At 35.6% G+C, this 16,747-nt stretch overlaps 1 protein-coding gene across 1 annotated transcript in view; it reads left to right on the plus strand.

Moving 5' to 3' along the window:
• LOC148954140 (uncharacterized) overlaps nt 1–10,920 on the plus strand; it is a 114,540-nt gene extending 103,620 nt beyond the window's left edge. Inside the window, exon 2 of the mRNA XM_089086933.1 lies at nt 7,494–10,920. Within this exon, the coding sequence (XP_088943059.1) occupies nt 7,494–8,705 (1,212 nt within the window). The 3' untranslated portion in view covers nt 8,706–10,920. The remainder of the gene's footprint in view (nt 1–7,493) is intronic.
• Nucleotides 10,921–16,747: the final 5,827 nt, after the last annotated feature.

Genomic DNA, 16,747 nt, shown 5'->3' on the forward strand with positions numbered 1-16,747 from the left:
GTTGTAAACCAAATAGGTCAATGGTAGTAGTATCCCTTACACAGATACAAGCGAGGCCCTAAACCGATATCTGAGAATTTCATGGTATGTTTCCGTGAATTTCAAGAATGATGCGTTATCTGGTATTGCGGAAACATTCATGTTGTCGGTGAACAATACAATACGTCCTGTGACAGCCCTCACATCTGGTCTTTCATATTCCGGGTGAAAAAATTTTCTTAGCTCGCTTTCATGAGAAAAATAATTTAATTTTTGATTTTTCTTAATCATGCCGGAAATCCCCACTCTCTTCGGTAAAGTTTTCCCGCAAATAGCCCCTCCACCGCTCCTTCGTAGAAAGTTGCTCGCGCAGAGAGTTCCATCTGGAAAATATTTCCAGTGGGAAATTCCCCTATGTAGAAATTATCTCGTGAAAACCCCTTCCCCCTACTGAAAGATACTCTAGATAATTCCAGCCCGGTAAAAATCTCTTGCAAACGAATCCCTTTAACATCCCCGCATTTAAAATTAAGTCGGCAATGAAACAGTAAGACAAATACAAGTAATTTCGTATACAACTTCTGGAACATTCTCCGAGTAAAAAATTCCTTCTGGAGGGTTAAACCATCGAAAAATCCCCCCCCACGTAAAGTTCTCCCTGTGGAAAATCGCCACGGTGGGAATTCCCCCCGCCCAAAAAAGGTGTTGGTATACTTCCCAATAACAAATTCTATACGTTAGTAACGGGTAAAAGATCTTAAGCCGAACTGGCCAGCCATGGCAAAAAACTGACAAAGAGAAAAATCTCGGTGAAAAAAAACATACAGGCAAAATATCCGCGTTATTTTACATTCGTCGTTTCTTTTCTCTCCACTGGCCGCAGTCTCGTCTGCTGTTTTTCGTTTTTTTTTTTTTTTTCACTGAGATTTTTCTCTTTGTTGGTTTTTTGTTAGTAATGGGCAAACTTCATGATTTAAAGACCTTTCTCCAGGGGCTGGGGGGGGTTCACGTTATCCCCAAAGGCTTAGTTACTGGGCTGCTCAACTATCCTGAACAAAATGGCTACCTTAAAATTTTGATTGGTCGATTTTGAGAAAAAGGGGGGATTTGAGGGGGGCTAGTTGCCCTACAGTATTTTTGATCGCTTAAAAAGGGCACTAGAGCTTGAAAAATTCTTTTCCCGATATTCTAGGACTATTTATTCGATACAGTCACCACTGGGGAGAAAAATAATAAATAAACATGCATCCGTGATCTTCCTTCTAGCAAAAAATACAAAATTCCACATTTGTACAGATGGGAGCTTGAAACTTCTACTATAGTGTTCCCGGATACGTTGAATTGGATGTTTTGATTATCATTAAGATCCATTGGCTTTTAAGGGGTACCCCCCCCCCCCGTTTTCAAAAAACAAACTAATTTTCTAAGGCCCGTAGCTTTTGATGCGTTAAACTAAACTTAATGAATCGCACATATTTGGAATCAGCATAATAAGCCAAATCTCTTGGTACATATATTGATATCAAAATTTCGGTTTTGAGTTTCAGTTATTATGGAGCCGTTTCGCTCCTTACTTACAGTTTGTTACCACGAACTGTTTGAAAAATATAGTTTTCTTGTAACAATGTTTAGGCACAAACACCCTTCGTTCTTTTTATTGGCTAAATGTTTCTCACATAAGAACCAATCAAGTTTCAAAACGACGGAATTAAATTTCTCTCCATAAATTGCCTTTCCTTTTCAGCTCAGCATTAGTTAACCCACGTTTAAAAGGTTGAGTTATTTTCCTCTCCAGAAATAAGAAATAATGTGTGAGTGACCAGCAAAAATACATCACAAAAATAAATCGATGGGATTAAACCACAATTTTCAACACGGAAGTAGAGGACAGTAATTTCTTTTTTTCTGTGGTAAAAGTTTTTGAAGTACTACTAAACTTTTCTCTTTAATATTTGTTTTCTTTATCACGTGGCTTAGAATGTTTATTTAATCCTCATAAATCCTGGTTAAGTTGAGGCGGAAACACAACATGATAGAAGAAAAAGTTGTCACAAAAGGTGTTAAACGTGTTCACACAAAAATTGTTAAAGCTTATGTTTCCTGTGAAAGCTTTTGGCATGTTATTTTTCTGCAGTTTTAACTTACAGTGTTCAAACAGTTTGTGGTAATTAATTCTAAGTAAGAAGCGATTAGGCCTAAAATTAACCAAAACTCTCGAAAGCAGAATTTCGATAACAATAGATAAATCCAAAGAAATGACTTTATGCTGATATCAAATGTATAGAATTCTTTAAGTTTAAAGTTACCCAGACATACAAAGCTACGAACCTGAGAAAATTTACCTGCTTTTAAAAAAGGGGGAACACTCCCGAAAAGTCAAGGAATCTTAATGAAACTTGCACCGTCAGATTCAGCGCATAAGAGAACCCTGCTGTAGCATGCACTATATGGTAAATGCTTGTATTTACATGCACTGGAATTATTGGGGAGTAAAAAAACATTTAAAACTTAGAATAATTGTCTCATATTTGCGTACTTGACCCACACTCGTTCCAAGAGACGTACTACCCAGTGGGCTAATATGCTACAATCTATATGGTCCCAGGCAAGAGGTGTCTCGGAAAATTCAGGCTAGAAGATTTTCATGGTAAAATAAACAGTAAAAACAAAAATGGAAGCGATACTAAACCTTTTGAGTTTTACCCTTAGTATTACCTTTCGAAGTTTCTAAAGGGGATTATAGTAAAATACCATTATTGAACAGTGTAGGCCTATTAGTTTTTTAATTTTTTATTTCTTGGAAAAACGAAATTCTTACTATAAGCAAAACCACGAATCTGAATATCCAGAAAAACTTTTATTTTATACTATATTTTATATTCTTGCATTGCAAAATTGTATTTTTACCAAGAATTTCGAAAACCACAAAATAGTTTATCAATTTGGTCCCTTACTTAAGATCCAAAGTTGTAGCTTAAAATTCAAACTTCTATATTCTCAATATATAACTCAATTTAAAATAATAATTTTATATTTGTATGGATACAGAACGGTCTTAATCTGACCTGAATCCTCCACGACAGGCCTGAAAAATAAATCTCTAAAAGCTGTATCTAGCAAGACGTGTTTTACTGAAATCGTCTACTAAGAACACTATATTTTTCCTATTTTGTAAGAAATTTCAAGATTAGATCTAAGTAGGGTTTGGGTCTCAGCCAAATACTCTCGTACAAATACTCTCGGCCGGTCTTATCGAATAATCCACCTACCAAAAACAAACCGATGCGATAGGTGTTTACAGCTTAGAGGGGCAACAGAAGGACCACTGTATTAAATAAACTTACTATTCTAACATTATTCTCACAAAATGTTTTAAAAGCCTATTTTCATTAACTTGTGAAATTATGAAAATTTTAGATGCGCCAGCAATGACAGATATTTTTGTTTGCAAAAATAATATAGGTGCTTCGGCACCAGGGTAGCTCTTAAGTATAATTAAAATTGGGCTAATTATGCGCGTTAGTTGTCCAATATTTAAGGTCGCTTAAAATGAGCACTGAAACTTCCAATTTTCGTTCGAATGAGACTTCTCTCAATTTTCTACGACATTTGATTCGATACAATCACTCTTAGGAAAAAAATACAAAAAAAAAAACAAATCAACATGCATCCGAAATTTTTATTCTTGCAAAATATTCAATTTTCCAAGTTTTCGTACATCTCTTGCCTCTTTTTTCTAATGAAATTTGAATTCCTCCACAACAAAAACAACAAAGCATACAAGAAAATAAATTTCTAGAGAATTTAAATTCTTCAGTATTCTGATTATGTCTATGAGCATGCTTTAGTATTTTCCATGTTCCTTTTGGTAACTATTTGCTGTTCATATTAACTTAGAGAGGCTTAAAACAACACAGGATGAGACTATGGATGCGTTCCATGAGACTTGAAAATATTTCCTCTATATGACATATCTTATGCTCATGCAAATACATGTAAAACGCACAATAAAGTTTAAGATGAGAGAGTAATTTTTTTCACTAAAACTTGTTTTTAATCTAAAAAATGTTAATAGTTTCAGCTTTCTAAAAATGGATAGAAAAAACTGTGCATACAGCTATATTCCGTAATCAAATTCATTTATTTTTCATTTTTGAATTTATGCATGAATTGAGAAAAATATTGCTGATTGTGGTAAATTATTTTGAATTTAAGTATTGAAATTTTTTCTTGATTGTGATATCTCAAAGGACTTCGTTTTAATAGTTAACTATTGCAGTGATTTTTCCATATTATCTGGTCTATGACACAGCTTTCAATGTGACCTAAGTTTTGCTCCTGCAAGTCTATGTAAACATGCTATAAAAGTCAAAAGAGAATATTTTATTTTCTAACTTAAAACTTCTTTTTAGCTTATTTTAGGATTCAAAAATGGCCATAAGACCTACATATACAGCTTATAATTCGTAACAGAAGTAAAAAATATATATTTCAATTTTATATTTATGTATGAAATAAGAAGAATATCGAGTATTTTAGTAAATTGTTCTGAATTAAATGTTTGACTGGGAGATTTCCTTTTCATACTTGTGATATTTAGGTGGATTCAAGGCATTTCGTTATAACAATTAACGAGTATGTTCCAATAATTTTTTTATCAACTGATTTATTTGATTGGACATATAGTTTGTAAGTATCTGTAATTCAGTGGCGTATACTGGATGGGCAAAGGAGGGTCTGTGACTCCCTAAATCTGCCCATCTAGATTTTGAATATACTTTTTTAGGGGTATTTTGTATTCAAAATGCTTTTTTGGGTGGGTACTTTTCTTGAAAATGCCATTTTGGTATTTCCATTAAGAAAAAATGAACAGAACGACAAATTCAAACTTGAAATTATAAAAATACATTTTCCACCACCCCCCCTGATTCTTGTGGATTGAGCTAATGCTCAAATTCTAGAGAAAATCCATTTATTTGTATATGTTTATACAGCAAAGGTATAAAAATCGACTAACAAGCCCAGTTAGTTTAGATGGTTAACCATCATACTCCCAATTTTGGGGTCACGAGTTTGAACCCAATGAAGACCTTTTTATTCATGGGGTAAAAATTAAAATAATGGGAATATACGCTATTTTGAATTTATATTATTGGGGTAGAATTTATATTAGTGCGAGAAAATTCATACTACACTATTTGCCGTTTGCAAATAGATACAAAATGCAATTACAAGGAATATGGGTACTGCTTCCTTTGGTAATTTTGTTTTACGGCTGGCGTATCAAGTTGAAACTTTTAGGGAAATTTTTCTGAGGAATGGGCATGGTAAATTCAAATTCTGTGTTATGAGGAGGGCAAAATCATTTTCTCGATCCTCATAAAAGGCTATATATTTGGATTTTTTTTATACCTATTGTCAGACGCACTTCACTTCTAGTTCGGCTAATAAATTTATGAGGTAAACATGTCAATATTTATGCTATGTCAAGCCGTCATTTTGAAACATTACTATGAATAAACTTTAACAATAGTTATTATATAATTTCTCTTCCAATAGCTGGTAAGACAATAGATCCGGAAATTATCTCTTAAATTTCAAAGAACGTGAGGTTCTCTCTTAGGCGAGGTATGTAATGTGGATCAATAGTTTTTCATTAGAAGTTCATTGGATAAAGGGTGATAATGTCTCAAGTATAAATATTGGAATAACAGTTTAAATTAATTTACAAAATTGAAGTGCCAATTATGGGCGTCAGTTTTTATTTCAAAAAAGAGTGGGGGCTTTTTAAATTTACTCTGATATTGATATCTGATTACATAATATCTGATATCTGACATTGATATATGCAAAATCAAATGCTTATGGATTCTTCAAAAGCGTGTCGAGCTCTTGTATGGGTTTTATATCATTAAGCAGCAGTTGGTGACTCTGGCATCGAAGCTGGCACCCTGAAGCTAGCCCCCAAGAGTATGAATTGAAAGAGAAAGATCACTACTGCCGAATTAATTCCGAATTAACATCCTGATGATCTTGAGAATAATCGTCCAACTTCTGTACGTCTAATTTTTACGTGTTGCCGTGTAAATCTAAACAGGCAAGTTTCAATCGGCCTAGTGTTTGGGCAGCAAGTATTTTGAAAATAAAGAAATGTAACGTTTTAACATAAAAAAATATGTATTATTTTAGGAAAAGGGAGAAATATACTTAAAAACGTGTGCGGTCTTGATGAAAACTCCATCACTAAATTCTTCGTTACTGAGAATGCTAGAGTGAAGGTTTCAAGCCAAAATACACAAAAGTACAAAGTTTCGTATTCTTCCTGAGAAGGATTGCCACGGACGTATGGGTCTTTTTTTTCTTTTTCTTCAACATGATTGGTCATGTTGAGCCAATTGTCATAGATTATCAGAAGAGTACTTATTCTGAATCGGATTTAATGTCCTAGTGCCGTCTTAAGAACTGAAAGAGGTTGTGTTTCAGCGAAAATGCCATTTTCTTTCAATTTGTGCCAAAGAATAATGTTGTGTCAAAAATAGTATCAAATAAAATAGTAATATAAAATACAAAAACACAAGTATCTAAGAAGATCAGTTGTATTAAATACATCAAAATTCTATATGAATAGACTGTCAGTTTTAGGGGCCATACTACGACATGGTTGCGTTTTCACAGACGCGGTTGCGTTTTCGTAATATATGTATACGAGTGTTATAAATAATAATTTGTAAGCTTCAGTTCGATTTTGCTGAGGCTTATAGTATTACATGATTTATTTACACTATTTATATGTATATATATATATGTATATATATATATATATATATATATATATATATATATATATATATATATATATATATATATATATATATATATATTAATCCAAGAAATGGGGTGTTATAAAGGTATAATATGGAATTCCTTACTTCCAAACGCGACTATACAGTTTTGGTAGTAGTGGGTACCAAATAGACCAAAAAGACCAATATGAGTAAAACCTCAGCAATTATTAAGCTAAAAACATATGGCACAGAGCAGCTTAAGAAGGGGTGGATTTTTTGAAGGCGTAGTTGTCTTTGAAATTCAGCAGATCGTTAATGTTTGAGTTTTTATGATCGAAAAGTGTTTTTCAGATTTAACTAATCAGTTTTAACTATTTATTTTCACGGTTTAACGTGGCAATGTAGCAACAGTGACGAAAATGTGGTATTTGCCCAAAAAACTTCCTAACTTTCACACAACCATTAAATCTTAGAGACACGCAGTTCTCTTGTATGGTTAGACCTAATGTGGGTCAAGGAAGTTAAAAAAAAGTATGTCCAAGGTACTTAAAGAATTTAAAATCCAACATTCAAATTCTAGCAATTTATTTGAAAGAAAACTTAATGCGGTTACTCACTGTCGTTCCCAATGTAAAATTTTGCAAAATATAATTATTTAATAGTGTGGCAAAGGCAAATTATTTGAATTATTTTAGAAGTAATGCTAATGACTATTATTTTTTTTTCTAGGGCAGAGGTAGATTACGTAACGGCGTTCAAAGAATTCGAGCTTATCTTTCATCAATAGGGCAATTTTTTCAACGAACATTTGACAGTGATAGTGACTGTCCTGGATCATTGACACCAGGGTCTGTCGAAACACCATTTCCATCAAGTGTGTCGCGTTGTACAAGTTTAAACTTACCGCGCAGTCACGACACACCCACACAATCTGACGGGAAAAGAAATTGGGATAAAAACCAACTTTTTCGTATAAGCGTTGAAGACAACAATTTTAAAGAACCACAAAATGCATCGCTGTCTCGTAGTCAGTCAAACGAGTCAGTGTTTACTATTGTTATAAAATTCCCGGATGAGGAATCAAATCGCCCATCAATAAAGATGCTTCCAGACATATCAAGACGGAGCCAAAGTCAACCTTCTCTTGCTGCTTCATCTACCAAAGGAAATATCACTTCCCATCTTTCCTTAGATAGAAATACTTTAGAAAGCGGAAAAAAGAGTGGTTTATTCCCAACCTTTTCTACAAATTCCTGGAATAGTAAACCTAAACCACCTTTAAGGCAAACAATATCAAGCATATCAGGGAGTATACCCATAAAACCAACGTCTCTCCCAATATGTCCACCAACTAATGTTTACTTCAGTCCTTGGGTACCACGAAGCTGTATGCCTGTCGCCCCCTCACCCCTTATGATGCCTAAGAACTCCAGAAACAAGCCATTAGTGCCCATTCTTAAACAAAGCAGTGACTCTACCAGTGAAAATTCGTTACCAATAAATGTCAAAATAGTACCTAAGCAGATGGCATTACAAAACTGCTCAGATAAAACATCATTGAATAATATTAGACGAGCCACTCCAATCATTGTCCAAAACCATCATAAGAAGAACAAGAAGAACAAGAAAAAAAATCAGGAGAAAAAACAGGATAGAAAAGCAGCTAAAACTCTATCTGCTATTCTTCTCGCATTTATAATAACGTGGACTCCCTATAATATTCTTGTACTTATTAGATCATTCTTCCACTGTGAAAATACGAAGTGCTTTTCCAATGAAATATGGGATTTTTCTTATTATTTATGCTACATTAATAGTACCATAAATCCAGTGTGCTATGCTTTATGTAACGCTTCTTTCCGCCGAACTTACGTCCGGATTCTATCTTGTAAATGGCACCTGAGAATTAAAACGGCCGTCCAGAGGGGTATTTACAACTAATCATTATTTTGTGCAAGAGACAGGACCAAGTCTAAGATTCCAATTTACTTCTGGAACTGATTTTGTTATTCTCTGGCACAAAAGCTTGAGCGTTTCCTTATTTGGTCGTTAGCTTTGGAATAGAAGATATAGTACCGTTCTTAGTTTTTGTTGCAATCAAAGAAGATTTGACATCACTGGAAAATAATGTAAAAAAAAAATCCATCTTTACCTCTAAAATTTCATTATAATAAGAACTAATGATCAATAACCGAATGAACAGCGGTTCATTGACTTTAATTGATACAGCTTCTACAGCATGAATTCAACAGTCAAAGCCGAATTAAGTCAGTGTGGGACATCTAGACTAATAAATTTGGGAGCTCCCATTGAATAGAACCCCTTGCGGTGCATGGTTGGGTGACAGCCCTGCTACATAGCCCTGCAAAAAGACTCCGATACTGAAACGTCAATTTGACACCCCATGGGCCATGGGCTGTAGGCTAATTCCTCTCCCCTGGGGAATTACCTCCAGTGTCAACTCTCTGGGTAAAATTCCCTCGCAGACAATTTATCCTAGACAATTTCCCCAGGAAAATTCCCCCGAGGGCAATTTCCTTTTACGAGCACTCCCTTCCATGGACAAGTCCCTCCCAAACTACGGACAATGACGCCCTATAAAATTCCCCAACATGTAAAATTGAGGAGCCAAAGGAAATTAATATATATATAAAGAATGAAGAATAAAAGGGATTCTCAAATATTCTACCTAAAAATACAGGCAGAATGGACGTATGGAATAAAATATTCTATAGAATTGATTTCATATTTTATTTATTTTAGCTGTTTTTCGTAATTTTGAGGGTTGAGTTATCAGGTAAGATAAAGGTTAGATAAAAATAATTTGGGAACTTAAAATTAGTGGCAACTGTAGAAAGGTTGCCGTATGATGGATGTGCACATAGGTACAAGCTGGAATAAGAAATATTAGCTATTACTTTCTTTGGACTTAGTTTGGCACCAATATGTATAGTACATGATCTCAGTTCCCCCATTGCGGTGAAAAACACGTCCAATAGGCGTACATCAGAAGTTTTTCCTGTTAAGGAAGTATTTTAGTTTAATTTAAATAATATAGAGTCGAACTCCATGTTAGAACCAAGCAAATATTCAATGAACAGAATTCATTATTTCAAATAAGCAAGAAAATTATTTGCTTATTTCAAATCCCAATAAGAGAGAATTAAAATAAATAAAAATATCAGTATCAGTAGCCTACTATTAGATATACTGCACCATGAATTCTACCTATATCTTGGAATATAGGTAAAATATTCCAAATCCCTGCTCGCTTAAAAGTAATATGTTAAGTTTCAATTTGTTTTTGTTTGTCATATTTTCCCTTGACTCCTCAATTTTACATCAGGGGGCTAACTGTCTGCGAAGAGAAATTTTACAGGGGGCGGGATTATCTGGACACTGTGCTGTTAATGCTTTTGAAGGATCGTTATCCTTCAGAAGGAGCTTTGCCTCCTTCTACTCTTACTTGGCAAGACAACAAGATACGCTCGTAGACACGGGATACGCCTGTATTTTTCCAAAAAGGGGTAGGTTTAGAACAAATTTGTTTTGTTTTTCTGTCAGAGGAGCATTATAATTTCCTGAATGTTACATTTCACACTTTTTTTTAATTTTTAGTGTTATAATGGGAATAGGGCTGACACCTTGCCTTCTCCATTGAGTATTCTTGCTTCAGGATCGTAATTACATGAGAAATAGCTTCAAATGTCACAGGAGACTGTTCTACCAAATCTATCTGTTGAATCCTTAATCTTAGGCGGCGTAGAACCTTTTGAGGAAATGTGGTAAATGAAAAATAGCCGATTGGGCATTTTTTAAATGCCCGTTGCCATAAATCATGCAATGAAATTATAAGTAAGCTACCAAGTATTTTAAACCTTAAATGTTTTTAGGATATTTAGCATATTAGTAAACAAAATTATACCCAGAACAAAGTTTTGCTAAAAATGATTTTCTCGTGAGATGGATGGCTTCTGTATTACTAAATACAATTAGCTATCATTTTTTTTTTATGAAGAAAAAAGTAGATACAACAAGTTTCAAGGCAAAATAGTATTTTTGATTGCAATAGTTTGGTGTGATTTTTCTTCTAAAAAATATATATATTTTTTATTCGACTCAAGAGCTTTTATGTCTTAATGATAATTCCAAGTCTTTTTTTATGCTTGAATTTTTTAGATAGAAATAAACTTTTTTTATTGGTATTTTTTTACGTTAGTGGTATTTGGAAGTAGAATTTGTGCTTGTAATTGTTTGGAAGATTTTGATGAATACAAGACAGAATGTACGAAAGTGTTTGAAGATGTTGATTTCTTTGAAAAAAATACTTAGAAAAATAGGAAAAAGACAGAATTTCTGTTTTTTCTTTATTTTTACCAAGCAAAGTGTTTGAAGGTCATAGTACTAAATTATGTATCCATCAGGATTGGATTTTATGGTAATAATTAATAAGTGTCACACTTTTTCATACTAAATCACTAAATCTTTAAGTTAAAAGAAAAATTGGAATTTTCTTCTACGAATAAAAAAATAACAATAAAAGTCCATAGGACATTACAAAAAGATAAACTTTAAAAATGAAACCTAAATAGCCCTTTTTTTAGAAAGAGCCTCTTGCGTCTTAATTAAGGGCCTTCTTTAATTTTATATTTAAATCAATTTGGTCTAACGAAAATTTAAACTATCCTTCCATGAATAAGAAATATAGATGAAAGTGCATAGGACAATATAAAAGACAAACCTTAAAAATACCAAAAGGATTTTTTTTTAACCAAAGACTTCTTGCAGCATAAGTAAGATCATTTTCAATATTAAATTTAAATCATTTGAACCTGGAACAATCTGAATTTGTTTGCAAAAATAGAAAAAATCACAACTTCTGGGCTTTGTATATTTTCTTTAGTTTTACCAAACAAGTTGTTTGAAGGTCAAATATGTGAGCTGTGTATTAATCAGAATTAGATTTGATCGTCTTGCTCGTATTAATAATTGTCACATTCTGTCATACTAAATATTACTAAATTTTTAATTTAAAAAAATTTTTAATTTTCTTCTATGAATAAAAAAAATAGATGAAAGTCAATAGATAAGACTATATAAAAAGGCAAACCTTAAAAAGCCATTTTTAAGCAAGGACCACTTGTTGCTTGAGTAAGGACCTCTTATATTTTGTTTTTCAAGGTTTGCCAGGTTTTCAAGGTTGTCAAGGGTTGTCCAGATTATAGGAAAATCTTCGATTACTCTGACCAATAATATCCGATCATAAAACTACTGGGGGTGAACAAGTTATGATTTGATCTTTAAGTTCAGCGTAAAAGGTTAAGTTTGAATCACACATTTACTTCTTGACCATAAAAAAAAGAAATAACAAAAAATAGTTCCAGTAGCTAAAAAGAAAACACACATTTTCAATTAAGCCTTTTTTAACAAATTGAAGCAGCACAGTAAGGGAAGAAACCAGTGTGATATTAACCAATCTAGATATATAAGTGGTAAGTGTCTGTAACCCTAAGCCAATCACTAGTCACCGGCTCTTAAAAAAATCACATGCTGTTATGCGACAGGTATCTGAATCCTGGAGCCAAGCGAGTATTTCTCATTATAGAGATTGCATACAATTAGTATATTTGACTGAAGATTTACTCTTTTTTATTCACAGTTCGAAAGGTGTATACTATTTTTGTCTCATGGCGGGGAGACAAAATAGTGTCTAATTTATTAGACACTTAAAATAATTTTTATTTTTTAGTGTTTAATTTAGTCATATAAATCCTCTAGTTGATCTGATAAATCAAAGTTAATACCATTCCCAAAAAATTATATCTATGCTCTTTCACAGCCTGAATACAATTACACTCTTTTGATTTAGTAAAACTTTAAGAGCAGAAGTAGTAATAGAAGAAGCCCCGAAAACTTGAACTTAATACCCTCAGTCGTTCTTGCTATATCGCTGAGATGTCTTATTGGCAACCAGCATACACACAGTGTGTTTTGATTTAATTTTAAAGCAATGTTTATTTTTTAAGTATAATTTTTTTATACAAATTACATAATTGTGGGGGGTTGACTTACCGAATAACCCTAGTAGTACTAGTAATAATACGGAAAAATGCCCGAACCAGGAACAAATTGATAAAGTAATGCTTTCTTCACCATCCCAACCAGAAAACAGTGCTGAACAACATATCCAAAATCTCCATCTCTAACTCGTTGCGAAATTTTTTTTTTTTTCGCTATTTTTGTTACATTAATTTTTACTTTTCATGGAAAAATGAAGTGTTACGAAATGAGTGGTTGATATGTCTATCTGTATCAGAATTGAGAGCTGAAACCGTTTCTGACTTTAGTTTTTCTTATAAACGTTAAATAAAATTTGAAAATCCATTTTTAGTAAAAGAAATAGCAAAATTTCGCTATTTTTGACAAAAAAAAACTAAGTGATAACCATGGTATCTTTTTTTGTGTGTGTTTTTTTTGTCCGTTAATGCAGATCACGATATGTGCATGATTAACGGAAAGGGCAGTTTCCACGGTATGGCAATTCTAGCATCTATCACTCCCCCTCTGAAAAACAGAGTGGCACTAATCCCGAGAGGGAGTGTTTCTCTAGACGCCGTGACGCTCAAAGGTCGAGTCCCTATTTACCCTTTTCGGACAAGTGAAGCGGTGCTTTCTCAGATTCTGTACGAAAAAATATCACAGACCATTGTGAATGATCCATTCGCATTCCTTGACCAGCTCTGGTTGTCATCGTGGTTTTCCAAGAGCCCAAGTTAGGTTTTTCACCTAACTGGAATGGTTTTATGCAATCGGTTTTGTCGCACTCGCTGGACGAAGATGCACAAACCCCTTGCGACAAGGCAAGTATTATTTTTTGCCCATGATCGATCTGCCTTCTAGCAATGAGTCATGCCTATACTCAACCCTGTGCTTCATTGCTTGTCAGGGGAGGAAATACGGATTTACGCCAGTCGTCATATTCGATCAGCCACTTTGGTGGAAGGCAATGAAGATTGTCAAGTCCGACATGTCAAATGAGCTGGACAACGTTACCATCAAACTCGGAGGCTTTCACTTGATGATGAGCTTCGTCGGATGCATAGGGCACCTGATGCAAGACAGTGGGCTCAAAGAAATCTTGGAAATAGTATACGCATCAGCAACAGTACCACATATACTCTCTGGGAAAGTGATTTCTAGAGTTATTAGTGCTCACATTCTCGTGAGCTCGGCTCTCTACGCTCATCTTTGGACAAGATGCGGCAACTTTGAATACTTTTGGCTTTGAGAAACTCTTCAACGACACCCTTGAGGGAAAAATATCTCCCAGAGACCTAGACGAAGCACCAGAGCTGGGACTACTGGAAAGTATTATCAAACAGAAGATTGAAGACCTACGAGATCACCGAACAGCAAAGCTCTGGCTGCAGCATCTTGACATGGTTGAAAAGCTTCTCAAGCTTATACGTGCCGAAAGACTGGGGCTATGGGACCTGCATTTGCAGGTTGCAGCAGAAATGCTTCCCTAATTAGCTGCATCTGGGCACAACCTTTACGTGAAATCTGTCTGGTTGTACATCCAAGAGATGACTAAACTTCCCAGTCGTCACCCAAATATGTTTCAGATGTTCAGTGAGCAAGGACACACGATTAGAAGGTCAGATTGGCGCTGGGCCGGCCTCTCAGCAGACTTAGTTGTTGAACAAGAGTACATGCAAAGCCTAAAGACATCGGGAGGACTCACTGGTGGTGGTGGCATGAATGAAGAACAGAGAGCGATTTGAGTCCTATCGAGGCCGGCATGTCTTGAGGTAAACCTGTTGATGCAGAACCTGAAGAATATCGGCTACTCTACAAGCGAGCAGCATCGTGCAGCGTACATCGGGAGGACTCACTGGTGGTGGTGGCATGACTGAAGAACAGAGAGCGATTTGAGTCCTATCGAGGCCGGTGTGTCTTGAGGTTAACCTGTTGATGCAGAACCTGACGAATATCGGCTACTCTACAAGCGAGCAGTATCGTGACTTGAGCCTGGACAGACAAAACCGTGACTGTGAAGATATCGCGAAGTTGGTAGATTTCTTCGAAGTGTTATCCCAATTCAAAGGCAATGTACAACTGAGAAACGTTGCAAATGGAGTAACTTCATCTCCAGGCTTGAATGTTGACGAAACCGAATCAGCTGGGAAGAAAATCTTAGACAAGATGTCAGAAAAGACCTTGAAGGAACACGTCTTTAAAAAGAAAGACCAAGTGACTCTGATGACGATAAATAAGTCGGGCTCTTCTGAGGTGGCGCACATCGACCGGGCTCTACTTTTTCAGAGGTTCATTATCGTTGTCTAGTCTCAAGGAAGATTATTTCAAGTTTGAGCTCTGTACCATTCCTCCTGCTCTTTTGGAAAGAAACGGGTTCATGCGAAAGGCCAACAAGCCCGAGCTAGCAAAAGCAGTCTATCAGTCATGTGGGTTGATGCTCAGTCCCCAAGACCGGTGGGAATTACCAGCTTCGTCTTAGACGGGGGCGCACTTCTAATCGAATCCCGTGGAAGGTCGCTTCCTTATACTCGTACAAGGCTATCATGTCTTCGTACATTCATTACGTCAAAAAAAAATATCCCCGTGCAGTTGTCGTCTTCGACGGCGGTCCGTCAATCAAAGATGCAACCCATTTGCGTCAAGCTGGATCTGTCGGCCGCGAAGTGTTATTTATCAAAGACATGAATTTTTGCATGAAGAAAGAGGAGTTTCTTTCATGCAAGGAGAACAAATCGCATTTTCTGAAGATTTTTGGAAATGCTCTGGTAGCCAGCGGTTGGGATGTATACCACTCTGAAGGAGATGCTGATCTGGACTTATTGAAGAAGGCTACGGAAACTGTACTCCATAGCGACACCATTGTGGTTGCTGATGACACGGATGTTCTCGTCCTCCTCATCAGTCATGTAGACACGAGTTCAAATCGAGTTTACTTCTCGCTGGAAGCGAAATTCGGAAGTGAATACTCAGCTTGGGATGTTTGTCAGATAGAAGACAAGCTAGGATCAGAATTTTTCCAGCTGATGCCATTCGGTCACGCCATTCTGGGTGCGACACAACATCGCACCTTTATGGCATCAGAAAAGGAAAAGCTCTTCAGCTATTGTAATCAAGCTCGAGTTTCAGAGACGCCAATACCCTGTTTACCAAACAATCTGCATCTAATGATGAGATAGCTGCGGCTGGGGAGAAAGCTTTGCTGATACTCTACAACTGCCAGGATCTGCCAAGTCTTGACACTGCCAGGAACCAAGTTTTCCGGAGGAAAATCGATGCTGCCACCTCATTCATACACCCACAAGAGCTGCCTCCGACTATGATGGCAGCGAAGTATCATTCGCTCCGAGTCTACAGCCAGGTTCAGATTGGGCTAGGGAACACGGTTGATCCCCTAAACTGGGGATAGAATCTTCAAGGCAACGAAGTTTTAGAGCCAAAAATGACGGATCTCCCCGCTGCTCCTCCTCATCTTCTAAAGACAGTGAAGTGTTCTTGCCGAGCTGATGGTTGCGACATTGAGAGATGCTCCTGCAAGAAAAAATGGCCTGGAATGCATCATAGCTTGTAGAGTATGTAGAGGAGTTTCGTGCAACAACGCAAGATGTCAAGAAGATGAATTTTCTGAGGATTAGCTTTAAGCCTGTAATTTAATTTTTCCATGTGATTTTTGTTCCTTTGATCAATCAGATGTGCATTTTCTTACATTTTATTACAAACAATTTTTATCATATCGTTTTTTATAGTGATGAACGTGAATGGATTTTGATCTCAAATGCCTGCGAAGAGCAAGGTTTTTGGGAAGGGTGGGGAGGATGGTTATTAAAAAGATCTTAAAGTATCTCAGAAACCCTAGTTTGTCAACTCAAAACTGATCTAGAAACTTCTATCGAACGATTGTTTTTTTTTTTACCTTAAACGTTAAAATTTGTTCATTTTTGTTCAAA

This window comes from Artemia sp. Qi Xiang Cuo, chromosome 3 (genome assembly GCF_049724085.1).
Source record: "Artemia sp. Qi Xiang Cuo chromosome 3, ASM4972408v1, whole genome shotgun sequence".
NCBI lineage: Eukaryota > Metazoa > Arthropoda > Branchiopoda > Anostraca > Artemiidae > Artemia > Artemia sp. Qi Xiang Cuo.